This window comes from Amphiprion ocellaris, chromosome 17, assembly GCF_022539595.1.
Source record: "Amphiprion ocellaris isolate individual 3 ecotype Okinawa chromosome 17, ASM2253959v1, whole genome shotgun sequence".
Lineage (NCBI taxonomy): Eukaryota > Metazoa > Chordata > Actinopteri > Pomacentridae > Amphiprion > Amphiprion ocellaris.
Window position 1 is genome coordinate 9,211,648 of NC_072782.1, and position 26,780 is coordinate 9,238,427.

Sequence of the window (26,780 nt, forward strand, 5' to 3'; positions counted from 1 at the left end):
CCTGCTAGATTTATAAAAGTTGTCATTAAGTGGATGCTTTTCCCCGGGAAGCATTTATCTTAACGGGAGCGCGCACAGGAGGCGATACATCGCTGCGAGAGCGCGCAATGCGAGACGCAGATGTGAGTGAGGTGAGACAGACTGGGCTGAAATAGGTAAAATATATATGAAAATCCAAATGTTCTTATATTTCTGAAGGGTTTTTTAATTTATTTTTGAAAACGCACCACTGTGGCATTCCTCCAATAGAGCAAAACACGTCTTATAAACACCTTTTACCTGTTTGAGATGTAGATTTAACTGCGCCTGTAGTGTTTTATTGTAACATTTATCTAAAGTTTAGCCATAATATCAACACCATTTATAAGACAGACAGAAGAGTTCAAAATGTACCTGATTTACGACATGTGACCTGAAATCCCTGGATTTTATTTCTGGAAAACTCACACAGAAACCAAACACTCCAAACAGGAAAATAGTTCTGCATGAATTCTTATCTGTGGAGTCGGAAATGTCTCTTCTGACCCTTTACCCTCAGCTCTTGTTGCCACCTGTCGCCGCAGGTCACCTGCTTTTTTTCAGTTTTTTGCGGAGACACAAACTTTGCTCGGGGAAGTAAATCCGGAGATAAACAGGACACACCTGGAGAAAAAATAGGAATACACATGAGTTTTTTACTGAGTGGCCATACTTCTTACTTTAAACGTTTAACTCACCTAATAGATTTATTTATATCCAAGGAGTAAAGTTTGTTCCACTAAAATTAATTGGCATTTTTTATTACATTTTCAGGCTTTAATGGGTGTAAATGCTTCTAAATTACACCTATAGAGTTCATCTCTACATTAGGAGGGAAAAAAGACATGATCTGGAAGAAACCTGAACGACTCAAGGAAAGAAAGTTTACCTAAATCCGTTTAATGAGTCTTTATGAGACACCGTTTAACCAAAGAGTGTAAATTCTGACTGACATGAGGTTTGATGTTTGGAATCACAAACCCTATTCTGCATCAAAATTTAAAATATAATGTGCCAGCTTGTGTGCAAATTGAATTTATGCCAGTTTATTTTCCAAGTTGCATCCCAAATATATAATAATAGACACGTAAAGAAAATTTTACAGTGACCTGTTGGTAACCTCGTAGAATTTTTAAACCAATTTAGTCTCAAAAATTTGCCATAGGTGTGTCTATCAATACTTTTTTAAACCCTTTTTTGTATGAAAATGTGGATCTATGTTTCTATAATATCAAGCACATTCATAGTTTCAAGGAAAATATATATTTTTCTGTCTTTGCGTTTTTTATTTCTCTTTGACAGTTCCATTTGTCCAAACGGCAGAGTCTAGATTATATTTAACATTTTACTTCTGTCAGAGTCAATAGTAGTGAAAATGTAACAACTTTTTGGTGTCCTAAAATGCCTAAATGATGATTTAAAACTGTTTAAGGTTAACCTGAAACTTGTGGCATCTTTTCTTAACACTGGTCCTCTGTGCGTCCTGACAGTCCGGATTTAGGGGCGTTCGTGAATTTTGGCCTTTGGCGAGTTGGACCCGTGTAATTACGCGCTATTTTAATTCGCAGTATCATCGCGATAGATAAAAATCTGAGACTTTTAATCCCTTGTTAAACTCTCGGTAACCTCTCTGTCTTTCTTGTGCCACTTCTTCCCTTCAGGCGTTGGTCGTTTGGTCACTTTGCTGAGGACTGTCTCTGTTTCCAGCCTTTAATCTCTCGACAGTTCTATTTATTATTAAAACAGTTGTTCTAACACTGAAGGAGACGAGGAATGAAAGACTTCAATCACAAGCTGAGCAGATCAGAGCTGCAGTTTCCTCTCTTCTCTTCTTTATTAATTCTCGCAGATGTGACCTGCAGAGCGCAGAGGAATCTATTAAAATCTGCTCTCCTGAGAAGCAGATCCACGTCTCCAAACTCCATATGGCGGAATAAACCTGACTTTATAGGATGCAGACGACACGGTGCCCTGCGTGACTGTCATCTGAGGTGTCGTGTTTGTTTTACAGGCCTGTGAGAACAACATTAACAGCGTTTTAAACCCACCAGGATGCTGACTCCCTGGTGGGAGGCCTGTTCCACGCAGAGGGTGCAGAGGGAAATTTTTAAGGAGCTTCAAGTCGTTTTAATCCATCCAAGAGCTCTGCATGCACAGACATCAGCTCTAATGCAGTCACATTAACACACGTGCAGCATTACAGCATCCACAAGAAGAAAAACACTATTTAAGTCTCACTAAATCAGCTGAGTTTCACTTTTTTAAACGTATCCCACTGTTTGCATGTTAAAGGTGTTAGTTTTTGTTTTATTCTATGACATTTATCTGAATAGTAGAGGCAAGAAGGTCCACCTTTTATGTAGTTTTAATCTCATTTAAAGAAAAGAGCAGCATGAGCTATAAAAAGGAACCAATTTTCTATTATTTTAAAGGCTCAGTGCCAAAAAAATAGCATATGCCTCTCCAGAGCACACAAAAGTGCAAGTTCATGCCAAAATAAAAGGTCATCAGACCTTATTTAATTCCTGACAACAGATGTTTTGACTTATCTGAGCACAAAACAGGGCATTTTATAGAATAGAATAGAATAGAATAGAATAGAATATCCTTTATTAGTCCCACAAGGGGAAACACATATATCCTTATCCTTATCCTTATACAATCACATCAGTCTATCGGGTGTCAATACTTTGTCAAATCTTCTTTTTTAAAAACTTTATTTGCAGAAAAATGTTCCCTGGGTGTTCTGTTAAAAAAAAAAAAAAAAACAGTTTAGAGCATTTTTTATTGTTGTTGTTTTTTGTTTGTTTTTTTTTTTGTCAATGATTCACATTCGGTGCCAAATGATCTAAAATGTCTTCCTCACTCAGGTGCACTTTACCTGTCAGGTGAGAAACTATGTGCGGCATCGCAGCAAATCAGGCGCTAAATTGCGTGTGGAAGTGGGAAGCGGCGCCACATGCCTGTACAAAGTCTAATCAAAGCGTCGCTGGAGGTGAATGGAAACAAGCCGTCTCCTTGACAAGTGTTTCCGTACAGTCGCTCAGTGGGTGTAATGCCATCAAAACACAGCCTCGGTCATCCTGGCTTTTTTTTTCCTTTTTTTTTTTTCCTTTGAGGGGTTACTTTTCTCTTTTTTCTTCCCCTCATAAAACCCCGCCTCCTCCCTGCTGCTCCTCCAATAGCTGCCCGGCTCGGTCCTGTGCGCAGCCCCGGTTGGATAAAGCCTGGCTCAGTGTTGGCTGCGCACACACAACACAACACAACACAACAGCCAGTCCTGCCTCCTCCGAGCGCAGCCCGGACACACACCGTACGAGAGTAAACCATCACTGTGGATAATATCTGCCGAAGGGACGTTTTTATTTCGAGCTCCATCGTGGAAAGGTAAGATCTGCACCTGAACTGGTCTCGGTGCGTAACGCGATGCGCACCATGTAGTGAACCGCAATGACTGACACAGAAGACTTAAATTATCCAGAGGGCTCCATAGTTTTCGGTTTCGGTGGAAAAACTGTGATAAATAGGGCTTGATTAATAAATAAAATGTAATTAGGTGAGCAGAAAGCGTAAAAGATAATTTTATTTTGAAGGACAGACAAATTCCAGTTTCACCTTTTAGACTGTTGCGCAGAAGTATGACAAATTGTGATACAATTTTTAGGAGTGTATTGACACGTAGAGAATATAACATGTATATATATATATATTTAAAAATGTCCTTTGTTAAAATTTTCAAAATGGAACAACAGTGCCAAAGTCCAGTATAAGAATGCAACTCGTAGTTTTGGTGAACTACATTCTTTATTTAATTTTATCTGCTCTATTTAAACTCTAGAAATTCAGCAAAATTTGCTATATAATTCTCCCTGAAATATGTGTGAAAAATTCCCCTGAAAACCATCAATAGTTATTTTTATAATGAATGACGAATAACAGCAAATAGAACAGAAATGAAATTAATTACATAGCTTAATTAACCACACATTTACCTTTAACCTACTTTGTTAGTCTCTTGTTTTTTTTATTTGTGTCATAAAAGTAAAAAATAGACCTGAAGTAAATTAAATAAAACGTCATTTTTGTAACAGTGCAGTCAATTTTTATTTTAATGTGAAAAATTATTGTCACCACCTGCTTTTATTTTGGAAATTGTGGCGAATTAAAATGGTTTAAAGGCCTCTTAAATGTCTACAGTGTGCCAGATTTTGTAAATTGAGAACAAATGAAAATGGAATAGAATTTCCACCAACAAATTTTAAGCAACAATAAGTTTTTCAATAAATACCTCCTTAAATTAAAGGTCCCCACTGAATTTTCCCCACACAAGCATTAAAATACTGAATCTAATTAAATCTGGCAAAGCACAGCAGGTTTTATTTCTAATACTGACACTGTAAAAAGCTATTAGCTGCAAGCAAAAAATAGGATCAAACCAAATCCTGCAGCCTGTCAGAATGTCTTGTCGCTTTCATTAAATGATGTGACAGGCTGCTAATTATTTGGTTAATTTTAAGGTGCCACCCGGCAGCACATGAGAACTTTTTTGAACAGAACAGAGGAAAATTACTGTGAATTTAGCAGCAGCTTTAACAGCTTTTAATCCGTCCCTGCCTGTCTCCTGTGTGATGCACTTTAAAGCCATGCATCATATAATGGCCACAATTAATATGAAATTCCCAGCAGTTTTATCTCACAGTCCTTGCATTAATTGAGGTGCTGCCTCTGTCTTATTTTACATAAATTACCACACTTTTTTTTTGTTTGTTGCTGAAAGTCCTCAGCAGAGTGGAGAAGTGCAGTTGAGCAGATGGAGCCTGTAAACAAGGCTTACATATGGCCAATAACAACCGCCAGCCACCACATCTACAGCACATTTAGCATCTTTTAGTTAAGAGTTAGCATCATTATCATTTGTCTTATCTCTTAACTCCATCAGTTGTTTCTGTTTTCATATTTATCAGCACTTTGGTGAAGCTAAAACAGCCAAATCTTTAAGAAAAGTCTTTTTTTTTCATTTCTATTCACCTGTCTTGTAGTGATTGTGCCAATTCTATTTAACTCAGGTTAATTTCAGGCTCCATTTAATAGTCATTTTGTTAAAAATAGTAATAAAAAAACAGAATCCTAAAGAGCGATACTTCAACTTTTACTCCAAGTATGACCCCTTCATTTTTTTCCACTAACTAAAGCCACTTTAAATAATGATGCTGCTTGATTTTGTGCTTCAGAACCCAAAATAAAACAGATTTACTGGCTTCAGTCATTAAAATGAGATTAATGAGAGCAGTCAATCCTAATTACAAAGCGCTTAATGAAGGGAAATTTTATGTTTAATGGGAGCAGTCATCTGAGATGGCTGAAGGGGAGGAAAATCTTTAATGTTTTCCAAAAAAGATAGTTTATTGCAGACATGTGCAGGCCTCGCTGTCTTCTGCTGGTCTCATTAATAAAGAGAAACAAACACAGACAGGTACAAGTGGTCACCAGTGACACACAGTGTTTTAGCCGCAAGTGGGATGTCATGAAGACACCGGGAGAAAACCAGCTGAGCGTTTGTTCTGTCTGAGGCATCACATCTGACAAACAGGCAGTTTAATAAACCCCTGCTGTCCTGCAGCCTGTGATCACTCGGGAGAACACTCATGAAAGACCAGAGAGGACGCGGAGTGACAGCATTTTAACCGGGACAGCGTGGAGGAGAGCGTCACGTTCAGCTGGTGGAGCGAAGACCAGAAACTCAGGGATATGTCCAGTAACACTGGAAGAGGTAAATACACAAACGCAAGCTGGCCTGCTGTTCACACTGAGCAGTCTATCTGAGCAGAATTCACATTTGCTGGCATTAAGAGCAAAAATCTCTACTAAGACAAGTGAATTTGTGAAGATGTACTTTGCCACTTTGTTTTTCCATTTTGAAGCTTGAAGTTTAGGGAGAAAAAATTAAAAACATTGAACAAAAACATCCAATAACTTATCACAGTGTATTCATACACTGTGAAATGGATATCTTGAATTCCCCCATGGGCATGAATAAAGTTACTATGTATTCTGCTGGATAAACAGATAATGGTAATATTAGAAAACATACCCATACAGAAGATGTTTCTGTGGACGTGATCGAACACGTAAACATGACCTTAAACCTTACTGTTGCTTACAGCTACATTATAATATGTCACGGGCACAGGCAAGGGGTCAAAGGGTACAGATGACCCAAGCTCAATATGGAAGGCCCAATGGGGAAAATGTCACATATTACATAACTCCTACTGCATAAAATATTTAATAAATATTTGTATATGTCTTTAAGGTGGACTGAAGTGTTACTATATTGGGTCAGAGCCTATTCTGAGTCTTTATTTGAGCTCCATGATAGTTAAATTTACCAAAAACACATGTTTTTGTGCATAGTTTGCACATATTTATGAATAAATGTGGCTTTGGACAAGTGAAATTTTTTGCTTGATTGTTGTTTTTTTTTGTTGTTTTTGTTGATCAGGCAAATTCAACCAAATATTAATTGTGAAACGTAGAATTTTACTTTGAAATATCTATCTATCTATCTAGCTATGAAAAAAACAACAAAAAAGTTTGTCGCAATGAATTCTTACTTTGTTTTCCTGTGTGCGCGCCGTGTCCGTGCGCGTACACGCTGCGCGCTCCTTCCCCACCGGGGGCTGCTCCGCTTTAATATCCTGCAGGTTGATGAAGCTTGGCGGGGAGATTTTTTTCCACACTCCGCTGGCAGCGTTAATAGAGGCTGCCATCCTCCCCTTCCCTTGCCTCCCCCCTCTGCCTCCCCTCGCCTCTCCCCCCTCCTCCTTTGCTTCCCCCATTCTGCCTCGTCCAGGCCCCTGTTTGATGTGGAAATGAAAGCTGGGAAAAGGCTGAGAGAGAAATGAGTGGCTCAATGGGTTAAATTAAAAGCAATGGTGTTCTTGCAGAGTCACCACCGTGGAGCCTATAGAGAGGATGGTGGCGGCTGCAGGGACGCTTTGTCTGTCGCTGTTTACCGGGAAAAAAAGCGTTTATGTGGCTTTGCTGGTTGTTCTTTTGAAGGAGCAGCTTGAACAGATCTGTGGATCCTTTATTACTGCATGTTTGACATTTATGACGATCAAACACGATTCTGTTTTTGCAGTTATTTGGGGATTTTATAACATTTTCACCACACATTTAATAAAATGTGCGTTAAAAAGTGAAAAAATGTAGGAAAAAAATCATATTCTATAAGGTGACACATACATAAATACAAAGACATGAGGTGATATAATATTAATGCAATACAATAATAATAGAGATATTTAACCTTATTCTGCTTCACAAAACAAAAAGATAAATAGGAATACTCATAAAAAGGATTTTGCTAAATATTAGTTGAGATTCAATCTTTTTTTAAATAATAAAATTTCACATGAGCTTGACTGTTTTAAATGTATACATTACATATTTTGTTAAATAATACATTTTACTCCAATGTCTGAAATGTTCCTAAAATAAAATCTGAACTCTTGTACAATTTTGAGGCATATAAATGAGAATTATAAGAATAAGCCTGCAAGTGTTTTTTATAATGAGCTGTAAGAATAATCAGTAGTTTTAAAGAAATTGATTTTGCTGTTTGGAAGAAATGTTAGATATTAAAAAAAAACAACATAGTTTTAAATTTTGTGTTTGTTGCTGTGATTTTACATCCAACAGTTTGCTTCATATAATACTTTTTTTTTAAATGAAAAACTTGAATTCTTTGAACGGTTTTCAACCAAATTGAAGATACCAGAGTATGAAATGTATGAAAACTTTGGCTAGATCCATGTTTATGCTGCTGTTTTTTTTTTTAATGAAAACAAATCAGTATCTTATTTGTCTTAATAATTTACTGCCTTTCTCTTCTCTGCTGTTTTCTGAATGCTTTTAAAGTAAAACTTCATTCCACTATTGACAATGCTGCCACAGCTGCTGTTGATAAAGACACATCTGACACTCAGTCTGTTAAAGAATTTGTGAGAACAATTGCAAATAATTTTGTTACTGTTAGAGGAGGAAAATTTAATACATTTACTGTGTATACTTTAAATATTTTGCTGTCAGCCCAGCAAAATGTCTACAATGCCACACTGAAAACCTTTTCTTGCAGTGTCAAATACTGGACATGAACTTGGATTTTATGTAGACATTAATTTCGTTCTGGTATAAATGTGTAGTGTGTTTGTGTGTGTAATTTATACATTAGCAAGAAATTTAGTATTTATTGTTGACCATGTGAACGGGTTTCAAATGTAGTGCTGCCAACATGTGTGTGTCCAGGTGTGCCTTTAGAAGTCTCAGGCTTCAGGTTCCTTGACATTTATAAGTGTTCATCCCCCCTCCTCCCCCAGGTCATGGGGGTCTTAACCAACTAGGTGGAATGTTTGTTAATGGCCGCCCACTTCCGGAGGTGATCCGGCAACGCATCGTGGACATGGCTCACCAGGGGGTCCGGCCTTGCGACATTTCCCGGCAGCTCCGAGTCAGCCACGGCTGCGTCAGCAAGATCCTGGGACGGTAAGTTCACCTCAGTCAACCTCCTGTTACTGCTAACCGGCCTCTTCGTGTTCTTTTGGCCTCTGAGAATCTGTTTACTTACTGAGGACACGTTTGTCTGACAGCCAAGAATGAAATAATGACTGAAAGAGTGCTCATTTTTGGCTCACACGATCATCCTTTTCTTGCAGCTACTACGAGACTGGCAGCATCAAGCCTGGGGTGATCGGTGGCTCCAAGCCCAAGGTGGCCACCCCGAAGGTCGTCGACAAGATCGCAGAGTACAAGAGGCAGAATCCCACCATGTTTGCCTGGGAGATCAGAGACCGGCTGCTGGCGGAGGGAGTGTGTGACAGCGACACGGTGCCCAGCGTGAGCTCCATTAACAGGTGACAAACTGAATTATGAATGGAATCATGTTAGCGGTACAAATGTGCCGCTGTGGCTCTGGTGCCTGAGCAGCTATGTGCCTCCTGGATGTGTTAGTGGGGTGATAAAATCAGCTTCTTTCTTTTAAACATGGTTTATTTTATTAAGTTACCGTTTATTGGCTTATATCTTCTCAAAACCATTTAAAGATGGCACTGTTTTTGCTTTAGAATAATTCGGACGAAGGTTCAGCAGCCATTTAATCTCCCTCTGGATGGAAAAGGCCTGAGTCCAGGACAAACACTGAGTAAGTCTGTACATTTACAAATACATACACAACCCGCCTGTCCTGTGTTTTTGTTGTTTATGTTGTTCTATGTAAGCTGCTGAACATTTGAATTTCCCTCAGGATTAATAAAGTATCTATCTATCTATCTATCTATCTATCTGCATCATAGTCGATATCTCCCAGCATTATCATGGGATGCTAAAGGATTAAGGTTAATGACAGAGTCCGCTCATTGTTCTCCAGGATTAAGCTCCTGACCTTTGTGGGAACAAAGGCCACTGAGGTGTTCAGCATCGTTTCCGCTCTCTGTCTCAAATCTGTCTGTCTTTTCCTCTTAGTCCCCAGTTCGGCAGTCACTCCTCCAGAGTCGCCACAGTCCGACTCTCTGGGCTCCACCTACTCCATCAGCGGCCTGCTGGGAATCCCACAACCCAACGCCGAGGGCAAGAGGAGCCATGATGACAGTAAGAGTTCCATCAAATACACAACACACCACAATTTAGAAGCAAATATATTAGATGTCTGTTAGTGTGAAAGATCAAAAGTAGTGACTATGGCACCAGAAATGTGATGGAAATCAAATTTTCCTTTTAGTTCTGGAGCAATATACAAATTTTCTCCCAAAATGTGCTGCATGAATACCTTGACATTCAAAACATTGTGTCTGTAAAATATAAAGTGTAGCTTTTACTCTGCAAGTTGCTTTGTTTGATAACTTATTTGACCTTTATTGTTCCCTTTGAGATAACAAACCAAGAGAAATACTTGATTTGTCCTTTAAAGGGCGTTTTTTAAAACATTATATTTGCAATGACACTTGTCCAATATTAAACATAAATGTTACTATTTCATTTCAGGGTTAATTCATTTATTCTTGAAGCCATGTATTGGTAGATACAAGGATATATTTCAGAACTTTTCCACCTACCAGCCTCTTCAAGCCTCAGAACATCTTTTCCACGATGGAAGTTGATGATGTTTAAGGAAAATAGTGCCTTTGTGATAGCAGCTCCAAAGCTTCAGACTCAAATGTTCATCCTCCTTGACACTATTAGGAAAAAACTCAGGATGTACCGTAATTTCCGGACTATTGAGCGCACCGGAATATAAGCCTCACCCACTAAATTAAAAAAGAAAAAAAAAATTGTACATATACAAGCCGCACCTGACTATAAGCCGCAGGTGTCCACGTTGTAACATGAGATATTTACACAGAATGATTTTTTTTTTACTTTTAATTAAAGTATGCTTTTTCCGAACAGTGCCTGTAACATCGCAGTAAAACGCATTGTCAGTTCACGCGGCCGACTCCAACGTCTCACCATTGATTCATTGATATCGAGTTTACGCTCTATTTCCTTCTTCGACAGGCAGATCGGTTGCCTTTAACTTAAAAACTGTGTTTCCGACCCGATTCTGCCGGCCGCCGAACCGCGGTTGGGCAGCCTCGGGTCGTGCTAGCCCGCTTAGCTTAGCGGTTGGGCAGCCTCGGGTAGCGCTAGCCTGCTTAGCTTAGCGGTTGGGCAGCCTCGGGTAGCGCTAGCCCGCTTAGCGGTTGGGCAGCCTCGGGTAGCGCTAGCCTGCTTAGCTTAGCGGTTGGGCAGCCTCGGGTAGCGCTAGCCCGCTTAGCTTAGCGGTTGGGCAGCCTCGGGTAGCACTAGCCCGCTTAGCTTTGCGGTTGGGCAGCCTCGGGTAGCGCTAGCCCGCTTAGCTTAGCGGTTGGGCAGCCTCGGGTAGCGCTAGCCCGCTTAGCTGAGCAGGGCTCGTTAATGGTAACCGCCAGATATAAGTCCGGACAAACTTTGCAGGGGGAGAATGAGGCACTTCATTGAACCAGCAGCAACTGTCCACGTGCACTAGCTTCCCACTCTTGTCCTGTATAACTGGCTGTATCATTATGGTGCATCTCACTATGCCTCCGCTTCCACACTCATCTCTGCAACAAACACACCGCTGCAGCGCTCCTCCTCACGTCACACTCACACACACACACACCGCAACCTGCCGAGGGTAAAGGAGAGCAGACTCGGCCTGCAACAGCTGCATCATATGCATTTCTTTGTGTGTTTTCCATGATGAGGGTGTGTGCATGAAGCGCAAAATGACTGATTTGAAGAATTTAGTGTGTGTTTGATTTAATTCGAACAGTTTCATTGGTCCACTGTTACCTGTTCGGTAATTTTATTGGTCTGATGTGACGAGGCTAAATGTATTTATGGCATGAAGCTCGCACGTAAAAATCTATACATTAGCCGCATCGTTGTATAAGCCGCAGGGTTCAAAGCGTGAGAAAAAAGTAGCGGCTTATAGTCCGGAAATTACGGTAAATGTTTCCAGTGGCTTTTGGTTGCTGTTAGTGGTCTTAATATTTATCTTACATTATAAACTTATCCCACAAGTTGTTATCCTTGATTTTTAGTCAATCAATTTGTTAAACAAAATTATATATATATATATATATATATATATATATATATATATATATATATATATATATATATATATATATATATATATATATATATATATATATATATATATATATATATATATAAATAAAAATAAAACATATTTTATTGTTGCCATTTTATTGTTACAGCACTTTGGGCAACTCCAGTTGTTTTGAAATATGATTTGATCTGAGGTAGTGTAAGAGTTGTGTCAGAGGTAACTGTGAGATCTTTGACTTGTTTTTTGCTGCTTAGTGTGAATGCTTTCCACTGATGGACAGTTTTATCTAACAGGTTTTGCTCTGGTAGCTGCAATCTCATTGTTTTTTCTGATTGAATGACTTGTGTCAAAGATGATTTCAATCAAACTGTTGATAAAACTGTATTCATTCAGACTTGCAGAGATATATGTGTTTATCTACTGTTTTAGTTATAGAAACTGATGTGTTAATTTCTAATATTATTACTAAATGTAAAAAGAACTGGGCCCACAACACAGCCCTGAGGGACGCCAGAAGTCACATCTAGTCTATATAAGGAGAGCTCCCCTTTGGCCACCAAAAAACTGCTGATCAGATAAGTAAAACTAGAACTATTGTTACGTCCAGCCTAAGGGTGCTCGAACAGAACATGAAGTACCACCTTTCACTCATCCAAGCAGCCACAAAACACTTTTTCTCTAAGAACTTAAGTGTTTATTTGCAGTAACTGAGAAGTACTGAACAAAGGCTGTGGTTGAACAAAAGAACAAAGGAGTGGTAATGTTTTAACTTAAATTCAGAGTGAGCAAAACCAAAATAACAAACAAAAACCCCACTAATCTGTCAAGCAAGACTGGGCTACTGAAACAAAAAATGGTAAAAGAATAACAGTCTTACCTCCCTAACGTAACTTAAACATGAGAAAAACCCAGTTGACCCAAAAGTGGCAGATTACTCCTACCATGCCTAGTACTATACATAACTCAGTTTACTAAACAATGAATGAATTGTCCCCGTCAGTGGTACAGCGCAGCTCTATTTCAATACCAGATGGATGCAACCCAAAGGAGACACACACAGTACAACTATTTAAAGATGGAGTCTCTGATTCGGTAGACTAATTGTTGGCATTTAGCTAGCTAGCATGGGCCAGACTTACCATTACTTTTGCTCCGGCTGCAACCTTTTCTATTACCTTTCGCCTAGTTGTCAGCTGTCCTGTGCACCAGATTTGCAGGAATAGTGTTGTGTTGGTCAGTCCAAGCTTCTTTGTTTGTTTCCCATTTACAGACCCAGGGTTGTGTATGAACACTAGGCTTTTTTTTTAGCGCACACTGTAAACGAACAGCTAACAGACTGTGGGGAGATTTTCACCAAATTTGGCCATAACTGTATCAGATTAGAATCGCTTACATCCACCTTTAAGACCTGTGCAAGAGAGACCAAGCAAGTGTTCAAATCCGTTCAGAGGAATAACAATATGGTCTAAGGGCAGCAATGCGTTTTGAGGACATACATCATTTATTTTGTTGCATTTAGTAATGAAATAGCAAAGTTTTCTAGAACAGAATCCAATCGAAGGAATTTTAAACAAAATGATTTGCAGTTTCACGTCTTCATTTTTTGTTTCTCTCAGGTGATCAGGAGAGCTGTCGGCTCAGCGTGGACTCTCAGGGCAGCGGAGGCGTCCCCAGGAAACAGATGAGAGTGGATCACTTCTCCGCAGCCACGCAGCATCTGGACTGTGGGTTTGATCGCCACCACTATCCACCGGACTCGTTCAGCTCCGCCTCCGGCAGCAAGACGGAACAGGTAGCAGTGATAAATCAGCTTTGTGTTCTAAAACAGCTCTAAAATGGACACAGATGGTGATGATGATGTGGAACCACAGATTAAAAAACTTCTTCCTTTGTTTTATTTTTGCACACATGCACATTTGCTGACCCTCGCCAGTAGCTAATCCCTGTTCTCCATCCCTAGACTTTGTACCCGCTGTCCCTCATCAATGGCAGCCTAGAAGAGGCCAAGACCAGCCTGTCAACATCCAGCTCTGCCATTGGAAGGAATCTGTCGGCACACCAGAGTTACACCATGGTGACCGGTGAGTCTCCTAATGTTAGCTGATGCCCTCTAAACAGTGCATCACTCACCACCACCGCTCATCCTTTGTTTATTTTTGACATTTCACACTTTTCTCCATCATTACTCATCATTTGTTTCCATTTCTTCACCCACCCCGCTGCACTCGCCCCGCCACAGAGCCCCTACAGACGCTGCCACTCTGTCTGAAACAGGAAATGTCCCCAGAAGTGACCAGCACAAGCCCCTCCCCGAACATGGCGGTGCCCAACCTGGCGTTCGTGGAGCTGCAGGCGCTGCAGAAACCCATTTCTGTCTCCGGTGGCAGCAGCAGCAACTGCAGCAGCAGCTCCAACCATTTCCCCAATGCCTTCAACTCATTCTCCCATCATGCACCGGTGTACGGGCAGTTCAGCAGTCAGTCTATCATCTCAGGTAATGCTGCCATCCATCTCATTCATATTCGCCATCATGACATTAAAACATTTTACTTTTTTGGTTTGAAAATAGTAAAAAATGCTCATTAAAATCACGAAAAATCTTGTTTTGTCTGACTAGTGGACGGAACAGCAGATATTCACATCCAAGAAGCTGAACCACTGAATGATGCTGTTTAAATCTGTTTAGCTTTAACAAATACAAAGCGGTAACTTTTACTTCCATCTTGATGCTAAAGGTGTGTTTTTTCTGTGTTTTCAGGGCGTGACATGGTGAGCTCCACCCTGCCAGGCTACCCACCTCACATCCCCTCCCCTGCACAGACCGGATACTCCTCCTCTGCCATCACAGGGATGGTAGCAGGTAAGAACCTCGGATTAAAAAAAGACACAAATCGGAGGGAAATGAAAGGCAGGTAGAAAGGAAAAAGAAGAAAGAGCGGCTGTGATGGAGGCTTGTAGATTAACAGCGAGACAGGCGGAGTTAATGAGTAGCCCTGCCAGGGTGGTGAACTGTGAGTGTGTGTGTGTGTGTGTGTGTGTGTGTGTGTGTGTGTGTGTGGGTGCGCATGATGGGCCCGGGGGGTTCTACGGGGAACCGGCTGGGGGTTCCGCCCTGCTGCCCACACCCCCCACCCAGACACCTCTGACCACACATCGCCATGGGAACCAGGGGACCCGGGGAGGGGAGGGGAGGCGCAGGGTGTGGGCGGAGGGGGGTGTAAAGTCTGGATATGAGTGGAGAGGAGGAGGTCTTTGTGGTGCATGAAAACTGTGTGTGTCAAGATGCCTGCATGTGACCACAGAGGGAGAGAGTGTGTGTGTGTGATGTGCCTTTTTTTATTTGAAGTCTGCCCTCCGAAGCGCGAAATGAGAGGGTCTGATTTATTATTTTTCTGGTGGGCTCACTGTGAGGAAGCGTTGATACACAATTACTGAGTGGAAGAGGGGGGGTGGAGGAGGTGGAGGAGGAGGAGGAGGAGGAGGTGGGGAACTCAGGGATTCATTCCAGCCAACATAATTACCAATTAGATATTGGAATGTTTAAAAAAAGAGAAGAAAGAAAGAAAGAAAGAAAGAAAGAAAGAAAGAGGAGTGCCAGAGAGGCTGAAGCAGGAAGTGTAGGACGACGTGAAGAGGAGGAGGAGGGCATTTAAGAGGGCAGAGGCTGGAAAAAGAGGGCGTCCGGGCTGGATGTATGCACGCACCACTGGGCCGAGGGATTTTACCCTCAGCCCTCCACCTGCACCGCAGATTAATGGTTTACAGGCTGCACTAACTGTTGGTGAATTATGAGCTAAGGCCGAGCAGACGCTGGCACACAGACAAACAACTCCTCAGAGCTCTCAAATGTCTTCTTCTTTGTTGTGGTGGTGCATTTCATCTGTAACATGTTTTGGTATGTGTGTGTGTGTGTGTGTGTGTGTGTGTGTGTGTGTGTGTGTGTGTGTGTGTGTGTGTGTGTGTGTCTTTTTGCAGCAGGTACAGACTACTCGGGTCAGTCCTACACCCATTCGCCCTACACCTCCTACAGCGAAGCCTGGAGGTTCACCAACTCCAGCATACTGGGTGAGTAAGAACACGCCGACCGTGATGACAGTGTTTGCAAACTGCGCTTTTCTCTTGTTTGTTTACTGCCAGCGAGCTCATGCACCTCTGAATATTTAAGATGATGAATGTGACCTTCACAATAAAAGACAAATTATTTAGAACTTTATGCTTAAAAAAATAAAATATATAAAAAGCATAAAAGTTTCCTGAGATTTTTTTGAAGGACTTTTGCTGACCTTATGATTCACAAACATTTCATCATGAATTTAAATGAACTGCTGCCAGAGGAGTGAAAACTACCTCAGTCACACGTCTTCTAATGCAGTTTTCGTCCTCTGTAGAAAGCATTTGTCCCATTAATAACTGGGTTCAACTTTAGCTACTGTGCTGTCTCTTACTTTGATATATTTATATGTATTGTTTAACCTTTATTTTACCATGAAAATGCCATGGGCTGTAGGGTGCAGAAAGAATAATATAAAAGAAGACAAATGATTAGAAAGGGCTTCAATAAACAAAGAAGGAGCCAATTCACTAAGTTTACAATCACATACAACTACATAATTAAATTACAATTCTAGATTATTCCAGATAATATGAAAGTTTTCTGACATGACTCATTTCATACAGTTTACATTTTCTATCCGAAGCAACACACAAATAAAGGATAAGAGGATCAGAGCAAATTAACACGTCATAGAAACAATTAATAACTGGGATTAACTTTAGCTACTGTGCTCCCTATTAGTTTAATATATTTACATGCATTGTTTTAACTTTATTTTACCATTAAAGTGTCAGTAAGTCTGCAGACAAAGCAATCTCAAATGAGAAAACAGGGCTAAGATAAAGCAAGAAAGGACTTATTTACTGAGTTTACAATCACATACTTAAATTTAAATTACTTTTGCAGACTTTTCCAGATAATATTTAGGCTTTCTGACATCAAGACTACCTCAGTGACACGTCTTCTAATGCAGTTTGCATCCTCTATAGAAACCATTTGTCCCATTAATAACTGGGATTCACCTCAGGGACTCTGCCTTATGGTACTAATATATTAATATATTTATATGTATTGTTTAACCTTTGTTTTACCATAAAAGCGTCAGTAAGTCTGCAGACGTAAATTTTTGGTTGCAGACAAAGCAATATAAAATGAGACAAATGATTTAAAAAGGCTAAAACAAAGAAAGAAGTGACTTATTTACTGAGTTTACAATCACATACTTTAATTTACTTCTGCAGTATTAAACTATTGTTTTAAACTATTGTTTAACCTGTATTTCACCACAAAAGTGTCAGTAAGTCTGCAGACATATTTTTATGGTTGCAGACAAAGCAACAGAAATGTGACACATTTTTTAAAAAATACTAAAATATTGACAGATTTACTGAGTTTATAATCAAATACTTCAATTTAAATTACATTTATTCCAGAAAACATGAAGGCTTTCTGATCTCGCTTGATACAGTTTGCATTAACTTTTGTCCAAAGCAACATACAAATGGAAAACAAGACACTCAAAGAGAAAGCTTCAAAAACTGGTCAAATCAGTTCAATCTTCAACCTGAAAATTTAAGACAAACTGCAGATTTGTGTCTCATAGTTTAAGAAAATGACTGTCTCTTCACTCGAGATGTAGCAGTGAAGAGATGCATGCTAGAATATTTGATATAGAAGTCCTCTTTGGGTGTTTGTTAAGCACCTGGTTTGAAAAGGAAAGTCCTGCATCACTCATATTCCTCTGAACATTACTTAAGAGTCATGTGGGGGGCTCAGACGCCCCAAGCTGCTCAGACTCTCCGCTCAACCATCTGCCGTCAAACCTGAGATAAGATGGATCAAGAAAGTCTGATCCTCCACAAACACCTTCCAGTTGTGACGGCCTCCATCTGTGTCTCCCCCCGCAGGCTCGCCCTACTACTACAGCTCGGCCTCCCGCACCGGACCACCGTCTGCGGCCGCCTACGACCACCTCTAGTCCCCCTCCTCAGAGCTGATGGACCTTCACACCAACACTGGAGAACTTTAACATCAGCTGACACACGGACCAAGGCATGAAGTCAGAACTGGATGTGGACTTGAGACTCTGCTGTTGAAACCAGCGATGCATTGTGTGTGTTTTTGTTTATTTACTCCATACTCTCATGGGCTACCCCACCTACTTCTATTTATTTGTCGTTACTGACACCGTTCCCCAGGGTAACTGTGACTCGTGCACGTTTACACATCGCTAACACTCTCCAGGGCCTGTTTCCAGAGACTCAGCCTGACGTCTCACATGGTGCATTTTTTCAGTATAAATCTCTTTTAACACTGTTTTGGCCAAAGACTCTTTTTTTTTTCTTCTGGCACATCTGCAACTTGACTCCACTGATCCAGTGAATAGGGATATGCAACTTCTTTATACTGAACTATGCCTGCTTTGTTTACAATGTTCTTTTTTGTTAGAAAGAAAAGAAAAAGTGAATCCTGTCCTATCATCTCAAATCTATTCTTGATCTATGTCTGCTTGCAAAATTGAGTTTGTGATTTGTTTCCATTGTAGATTCAGATTTCCTGTAGTGAGCATAGACTAATAAGGCGACACACTGAATCACAATTTTGACAAAAATGCCCCTCGAAGACAATTAATGAATCTGTCTAGCAATATGTACATACTGTAAATGATGAATTACTTATGGGAGAAGTGATGCAATTTTACTCTGAGAATGACGGATGGTGATTTGGCTACTAAAACCAACAAGGCTTGAAATACATTTGTTTTTTTGCTTAAAATAAATTTAGTTTGCTGTCATGCTGATGTTCTGATGTTTGGTAAAAACTGTGACTATTTTTTCTTATACTGTTATTAATATTATTGCAGATGTAAATAATGAATTTCTAAAGAATTATTTTTAATTAAAGCATGACAAATTTATGGATGTTTTCACTGGTGTTTTTGTTTTAAATTAACATTTTAGGGATTTTTTTTACAGTAAAGTACGTTTAAGTCTAATATTAAACATTTTTACTAGAATAAAAAAATATTATTATTATTATTATACGCTTGCATCCTGCTGCGTGACTTGAAATGTTGCATTTTATTTATTTTTGGGTTGTTTTTTTTTGCAACTCTCAGCATTTTAAAAGGACGAGCCCAATGATCCTGAAAACGCGCGCATCTGTTTAATTTCTTTTTTTATTTTCTGCATCATGTAGTTTTATTTGCAATTATTTCCTCCCTTTTTTTTCTTTTCTTGCGGCCTCATTATTGCGGCGCGTTAACGAGGCCACGGTTCGCCGGTGCCGCGGCCCACCTGGTGCCACCGCGCGGGAGGGACGCCGCGAGGATGATGGAGAGCAGCGGCCGCGCGCTGCGTGGGACCGGACGGGTGGCAGGTTCGCGCGCGCGTTTTTAACCGCTTAACAAACACTAACCGGTAACGAGAAACCAATGCGGCAACGACACGGTGTCGAATCACACAGAAATATGGCAAATAAAGTTTTGTATAGATGTTTGTTTTTGTTTACATGTTAAAAAAGTATACAAATATTTGTATTATTATACTGCATAGGACTAATACAGTATTTTAAGGCCTCATGTTAAACACTGGAATAAAAGCTTATTACTGTTAGCTAACTACTATTAGCAGTATTTTTAGTTTCATTATTATTATTATAGGTGCAAAATAAATATCTAAAATTATATATATTCGTTTCTACAATATGGTTTCATTTGACTATTTCTCACCATAAATTCCATTTATAAACTTCCGGAGCTTTCTATAGTGGCCCACAGTCTTCCTCAGCACATAGCTGTTTCATTTCCTTTCCATGTATTTAAACATAAACTATACCCTCATATCCACTGTTTATAATTTTTTAAAAAGCTCCTACTCTAATTTTTCCTGTCTCTATCTTTACATTTATCTATTATTATTTATCTATATTACCCACACTTTATTCTATTTATATGTTTAGTGTTTTCATAACAATCTGTTCATCAGCATACAGTTTGGATATTCATATATTTTTAATTTTACAGCTGTTGATACTGTTAAACTAATATTTATCATACTGTATATATTTTAGATATTATTAGCACATTCAAAAAACTTTTCCATTTAAACATTTTACATTGTAATGTACTTCTGGCTAGTTGATAATCCAATAATAAGTATACATGTGATGATAATAGCTTAAATATGTTTATTTCATATTTTTCTTTTTGAACAAATGCTTCTTTAAGTATTTATTTTATTGTGTGCTGGTTTTATGATATCTAATTATCTGGTATCCATTTTAAGCCTCTTAAAAACTCCCACAATTGTCTCTGTTAAATTTTATATTATTATTTCCAGAAACTTTTGTGTTTCTGGTTGTGTTTATTGTCCTCTGATGCTGTTTAGTCTCATTAGACCACTGTAATCTCTGCGGTAATCTTCAGTTCACGAACTTCTGCGCTAGTTCATGGCCTAATTCATCTTTAAAGCACCCCTCAAACCTAATTATATAACAGCTGAATCAGAATGTATGAATGTTACGCTCTCAGACAATCACTTAAAGTCCTCGATATCAGCCCGGTTGGAGCCACATGTGCTGATGAAGATCAGCCCTGACGTCTCTCTGTTTACTGTATGCACTCCTCTTTCTCTCCGTCCCTCCGAGCCTTCAGTCTCCTCACATATCACCATTTTCCTGACTCACCTCTTTACACCCCTCTCTTTGTAGCCCCTCTCCTCCAGCCGCACTACCGTACACTCAACATACTGCCCTGTAAACTTTAAACAATAGCTGCACTTCATCCTTTTGTTGTCCAAGTGGTCTGGCCCACTCCAGACAGCCCATCAAACCGGACCGCTCATTCTTTCCAGGTCCCTGCTCAGGCATGCAGAAACACACACACGTCCATATACATTCATACATGGAGAGGAGCTTTCAAGTCCGAGCGCCTCACGGGGGACGAGGCGAACCTTTTTAAGCGAACCTGTTTTCTAAATTCCTCGGGCCAGATGACGAGCGGCCAGAGAAGTAACTGAGGCGAATGTTAAACATTAACAGTGGCGGTGCCAAAAGATTGAAAAACAACAACATTATAGTGCTACACACAAGCCACAGCAGAAATAACTCCTCTCTGTCTCTCTGCGGGCCTATTAGTGAGGAGGTTTCGGGCCACAGTGCTTCTGGTAATGAGCCCGGCAGCACAATACAGGCATCGGGCCGGAACAGCTGAGGGCAGACAAAGCTGGCAGGACGGGGCGACTGGGACTTACTACATTTACCACAGAGCCATACTAACACTGAGTCTGTTGAGCTGGACAGACAGAGCAAGAATGTCTATCCATGTGTGTGTTTGTGTGATATAACGGTGTGTGAGTGTGTGTGTGTTTTCGGTGGAGAAGAAGGTCCTGTTACCATTATGGGGACAAACTAAAAGACGGAACGGGGGCCCCTGGAGAAATTGCTGCCAAAAAGGCAACAGAGGAGTGTGTGGCAATCAGTGGGATGACGGGTCGGGGTTGTCCTGCGCCAGTCATCTGGAAAGTTCTCCACTTATCTCTGGGCCCGAGACACTGGCCAACCAATTCAGTCCGGCAAATAAGCATTATGTAGGCTGACAGAACTCGCCCGTCCAAATGAGCCGCAGAGCACGCTGTTGTTTTAAACTGTGAATGGCAGTGCTGCTGTCTCGGCCCCGCCCGGTTCTGGCTTTTTGAGAGGACCCAGATTATATGAGTGAACCCATCATCTTGTTTATTAATTGGTTTGGATGAAGCACGGCTGATTATTCTGAAACTTTTGTGGTCTCTTTCGCAGTAAGCCATACATTGAATCCCACAAAAACACAAAGTTTTCGCTCTTCTTTGGCTTCAGATATCTGACACAGCTAAATGGGTTAGTATGTTTCAGCAGAACTGCATCTAAATCCTCCTCCTCCCTCACACCTTCCCAAAGATTCGAATTCGGGCTAATAATCACACTCACTTTCCACATCAATTGACCAGACTTGAGGAATCTTGTGGCACTATTGAGCTTTGTCATTCTTCACAGAGGTCCTTCCATCACTTTTCATACGTGCAACACCACAAATGCATTTTAGAAAAGCTTGCCTGAATGTTGTCCTCATTTTTTTTTCTGGCCATTTTTGGCTTTGACAGGTTAAGTTGAAAGGCAGACAGGAGAGTAGGGCTAAAGACCTGCAGCAAAGGGCCATGAGGTGGAATCAAACCCAGGCCACTGCGTCGGGGAATCTAGCCCCTATTTATGGGTTACCCACTCAACGAGTCGAGCTATCTGAGTGCCCTGATCCTTATTTTTACCTGAGATTGTGTTCAACTTCTCTCTATAATCATAAGCTTCTTCACTCGCTTTCAAGTAATTCTGTTTCAGACATACTCTGGGCCTCGGCATCTTCAGGTGAGCAACCAAACACGCTCACAATGAAAAACAACCTGATATTTAGCAGGTATTTGCTTCCATTTTCAGTCTTAATTTAGTGTTTTAGCAAGCAGATATTTCAGAATTAGTGCAAAATAGAAAGTACAAGCTGTGATCTGTGAGCCTGAACCTGTATGAAAAAAATCTTTAAAGTCACTTTGTGCAGCAAGACACTGCTCCCAGTGCTCCTGCCACACTTGGAAATTTCTGCTGAAGTCCTGTTCTGTAAGCATACTGAGCACCAAGTGAAATGCACGCTTACATTTTAAATTTAATTTGAGGAAGACAATGTCACAGGGAGCCAAAGTACTAAACTTGTAAATAAAATGAAACCAGTGGTAAAGCTGCCGGGTATGAAGAGAGGGAGGCCTTCACCAATTTCTAGAGATGGCAGTGGTGAGTGTGGATGGATGCATTAGTGGCAAAGCAGATGGCTGATCATGAGAGTTAGTGCTCACACCTGTTGCTGACCCATGACCCTCCTGCATAAGCAGCATAAGCTAACAGGAACATCTCCCATGTTGCAGGTATTTAGTCATTAAAGTACTGGATCAATTAAACTTTCAGTTGCTGAGATCACTGAGACAGTAGGCAAAGGATCACCAATGTTGAGTAAGAAAATGTTACCTTTCAAACACCTTTCATCATGGTCTCAATAAAACTAAGCAACAGATGTAAAGATGTTTCACTCAAACCCTCAAAAATCAACCTAATCATGAAATTAGATGTAAATGTATTATCTGGGAACCATGAAAATTTTAAACTCTGACCAGGAAATGTTTAACAGGATGGTTGGAATTGAACAACTGTAGTGCTAGATAAAAATTGACAGGTTCATGAAATTCCTCTGAGCACCATGAGTACCTTTACCAAACCATCCAAAAGTTGTCGAGATATTTTGGTCAAAGCGGAGGATCAACTAACTGATTGATCCACATGTTGGTGTAAGACGCCTTGCTATCACAAGTCAAGAAAAAAAAAGGCCTCAGAACACCTGAGCAGACTTCAAATAATAGCGCCGTCCTCAAATTTCAAGAAGCTATCTAATCTCCTCCACCTTTAACCATAATGCACCTGGAACAAATGTGCCAGTCAAACAGAGCAAAGTGGTCAAACAGAGGGTGTTTCTGTGCCGAGGGAGGAAACACAGGTGCCCTGTGTATGACCGGCCTATTAAACAACACACAGTCCCCGAAGGCAGGAAGCTGCTATTGACTGGGAGACATCAAGGAAAACGCACCTTTCAAAGCACACACACACACACACACACACACACACACACACACACACACACACACACACACACACACACACACACACACACACACACACACACACACACACACACACACACACATTCAGCACTACACACACACCGAGGTGGATAAAATCTTGCAGGTATCAGGTACTGCCCTGAGGGAGAGGGTTGACCTGCGGAGGCCGACGGAGTCAAACACACAGCTGACAAATACCTCATTCAACATCACACAGACACGCTGATTGTACCGATTCATCCCCGAGCGGAGGAACAGATGTGAATATGTAATATGTGAACAGATCTGGGTGGACGACTGCAGCTAAAACCGATGCTCGTGCGAGTTAAAAGACGAAACGAGATAAGATGGGAGAGATTGCAGCTCGCCAGCGCTCTCGCTCTGCTCTATATGTCGCATTAACCCACGCAGCTCTGACTTTAAGTTGCCGTCCGGTGTGTTTGTCCTGCATCCGAGAAAGCCGCTGAGTCTGTGCCCGAGGAGGCAGGAGTGTGTGTCGGAAGAGGAGAGGGCAAAAAGAGGTCATGCGTTAAAATGCCCTTAAGCAAGGCACTTGTCTTAACTCTTTCATTGAGAGGCTAGAAAAAGCAAGCGTTTTTTGTAAAGGCGGTCTGAAGAGTTATTCTTGTTTGGACTGGGTCTGATAGGCAAATAAAATGAAAATGTCTGGAGAGAAACTACATGTTTTTTTTGTCATATATGAAGCTATATCGAGTGTGTCTGGCTCTGCAGCACGTGTACAGAAAGTATGGTATGAAGTGGATGCTGTGTAAGAGCAGTAGAGAATAACAGTGGAGTAAATGTCACAGTGAAAGAAGTGAACGGAGTCTGAGTGGAAAAACAAAAGGACCACAGAGAGACTTCAAGGGCTCTGGACATCACAAGAGCAGCAGTCAAGAGCAAAAAAGATGCAGACAGAGAAACAGACCACCAAGGAGGGTGGAGACAAAGAAAAATGTTTTTTTCAATAGTCAGAGTGGGAGAAATCAAGATAAGAGATAAAAAGTAACAAGTAGAGCGTGCGAGGCGTCAGCGGCAGATGGAGAATGTGCATCAGGAGGAGCATTGTGGGCAGAAAAAAAAACGCCCAGGGATGAATGAGGGTGTTTACTGTACGGTTTATGTCTGCTGGCAGTGTTTTGAGGTGTTTATATATAATGAGCGTTTCCGAGCCAATGTGGATGTTGAGCAATGTTCAGAGCAACATTGTGCGTGAAGGAGGAGGAGGAGGAGGCAAGAAGTGTTTTAAAAAGGAAAAAGAAGCAGAAGTGACCTTATGTGTCGGGGTCCTTTCTGTAGCCCATGCTGGACAAGCCCCTAATGATCACAACTTGAGCTCTTGCCTTTTTAATTACCCACCCAGGCCTGACTGAGTCGCACAAAGCTCGAGAATGGAGTGGCGCAGATGGAACAAAAAAACAGGCCAGTTCCTTGGGACGGATGCCCTCTGAACCCAGCAGCTAATGCAGCCCCTGCTGCTCCAGCCGGTCATTATTGTTGTTGGAGAGCAGCAGAGGGATGGTTCTCCAAAACAAGGCCACCACCACTGCTGAAGTCATGGTCCACAGGCCATGTGAGAAGAGCTTTTTAGTGGAGAGCTGCTCGGTGACGCCAGCACCAAGCGACCGCCTTCAGCGCAGATTGTGGCCCAGAATGTAACATATTATTAAACATTTCAATTTGATGTGGAAAACAAGAGACGCTAATGGCTGCCTCTTGCTGTAGCGTTCTGTCACAGGCCCGGGAGCATGTAGGTTAGCCGAGACGGCGTCGCCCCTCTCAAGGTGCTGCGACGGCCCCGGGCCCCTGTCACTCATGTGGCCAATCAGTCACCCTCATCTGCAGAATCTGACTTTATCTTAATGAGCTTGTTGTTATTCCTCTGAATGAATGGAGGCCGTTTCCATTCAGAAGACAACAAGTCGAGCATTATCACAAATGATCCGTCAGAGGGTCCTGATGTCTGTCTGTCCGTCACAGACCGAGCTGAATTTACTTCAGGTTGTCCAGAGCCTTGATCCAGTTCGGACACCCAGACAGGACGGTGTGTCCCCGCCTGTATTGTCGCTACGCTTCATTGTGTTTCCTTTTGTCGCATCGCATTCCTGTGTGTGTGTGTCAGTGTGTGTTTGTTGAGTGTGTGTTTAGGAGAGGAGGGGGCTTAACACCAGACATCCTGCTCTTATTGTCGGTCGCCCCAGGTCGACCGCCGCTCCACATGTCGGGCTGAAGGGCCAAAAAATAGGACCCGTGCCACTGAGAGTGATCACACACAGGAACACACACAGCTCTGCTTTAGCGTCTAACACTACAGATCAGTTTACAGTAATAACCACAGCATTACGGGTTTATCCAGGCTCAGAAAGGGCCTTCGGAGGGTTTGACCACACACATACAGTGAAGGCAGTGAGCCTGTGGTGCCTTTTCTGACAGAAATATGTATTTTCCTGTTATTTCTGACCATCTGATAAACAAAAGTGTCTTTAAACTATTAAACCAATCAATATAACTGGTTTTAAAAAAATTAAATGGCTCTTCTTTATCATCCTTATCATTTTGGTGCTTGTGCTTTGCTTTTTGGCCTGGCTAGAAGCTTTCTTTGTATTTCTGAATATAAAAGCATATTAAAGATTGCTTATTGTTCGGGTTGTGATTTTTGTTATAGAAAATGTATTCAAAATTATATTTTGACTATCTGAAATAAAAAGCAAGTTAAAAAGTAAATGTTTTCACACTTAACTCAGTGATGATCGGTTAAACTTTGACGTGTAGTTTTTTTTATTTGATCTGCAAAACTCTGTGATCCTTTGATTAACATTTTAAACTCTTTCTTCCTTAAACTCAATTTCAGAGTTCTGTAAAAACAAAGGAGAGGTCAGGTGCAAGAAAAAAGAAGACATTTTAGCTCTTGAAATCATTGTTGGACTGAAAAAGAAATGCTGAGGCTTCCTAAAGTAAAAGTCCAGCATGTCTTACTGTGCTGTACGTCTCTTGTCTATGATATAATTTAAAAAATTATGAATATCTTAATATCTAGGACACATCTTGATTATGTATGTGTATAATATAATGAAATCAGCATTAATAAACACTTTTGTGCCTTTGCTGTTTGTCATGTTGGTCATTTTCCTAAAAAAAAAAAAAAAAAACAACAACTCTAATGAGTCACAATGTTGCCCTTTCCAGTCAAAAATAAATAAATAAAAGTTGAAAGAGCCAAAATCAAAAAGTGCTGATACTGCTTTTCTGTCCCCAAAAAAGCACATTTTGTTGTCAAACTAATGGAAAAAGGCTTCACTGGTCGGTTGCATGAACAACAAATACACACTGTTTCAGGTGTGCTAAAATGTTAGTAATAAAGCCAATACTGAGCAATAAAATC

At 40.8% G+C, this 26,780-nt stretch overlaps 1 protein-coding gene across 3 annotated transcripts; it reads left to right on the plus strand.

Moving 5' to 3' along the window:
- Nucleotides 1–2,963: 2,963 nt before the first annotated feature.
- pax8 (paired box 8) lies at nucleotides 2,964–18,624 on the plus strand. Of its 3 annotated transcripts, none has more exons than XM_023268319.3 (12): nucleotides 2,964–3,405; nucleotides 5,639–5,788; nucleotides 8,400–8,565; nucleotides 8,736–8,933; nucleotides 9,144–9,220; nucleotides 9,541–9,666; nucleotides 13,270–13,445; nucleotides 13,614–13,734; nucleotides 13,893–14,147; nucleotides 14,412–14,513; nucleotides 15,629–15,718; nucleotides 17,615–18,624. In XM_023268319.3, the coding sequence occupies exons 2-12, from the start codon at nucleotides 5,767–5,769 to the stop codon at nucleotides 17,683–17,685; spliced, it is 1,404 nt and encodes a 467-aa protein (XP_023124087.2). In that variant the 5' UTR covers nucleotides 2,964–3,405; nucleotides 5,639–5,766; the 3' UTR covers nucleotides 17,686–18,624. The 3 variants fall into 3 exon arrangements, with proteins under 3 accessions (XP_023124087.2, XP_023124088.2, XP_035803158.2); XM_023268320.3 differs by having other exon boundaries at nucleotides 2,967–3,405; nucleotides 8,424–8,565; XM_035947265.2 differs by lacking the exon at nucleotides 13,893–14,147 and having other exon boundaries at nucleotides 2,974–3,405.
- Nucleotides 18,625–26,780: the final 8,156 nt, after the last annotated feature.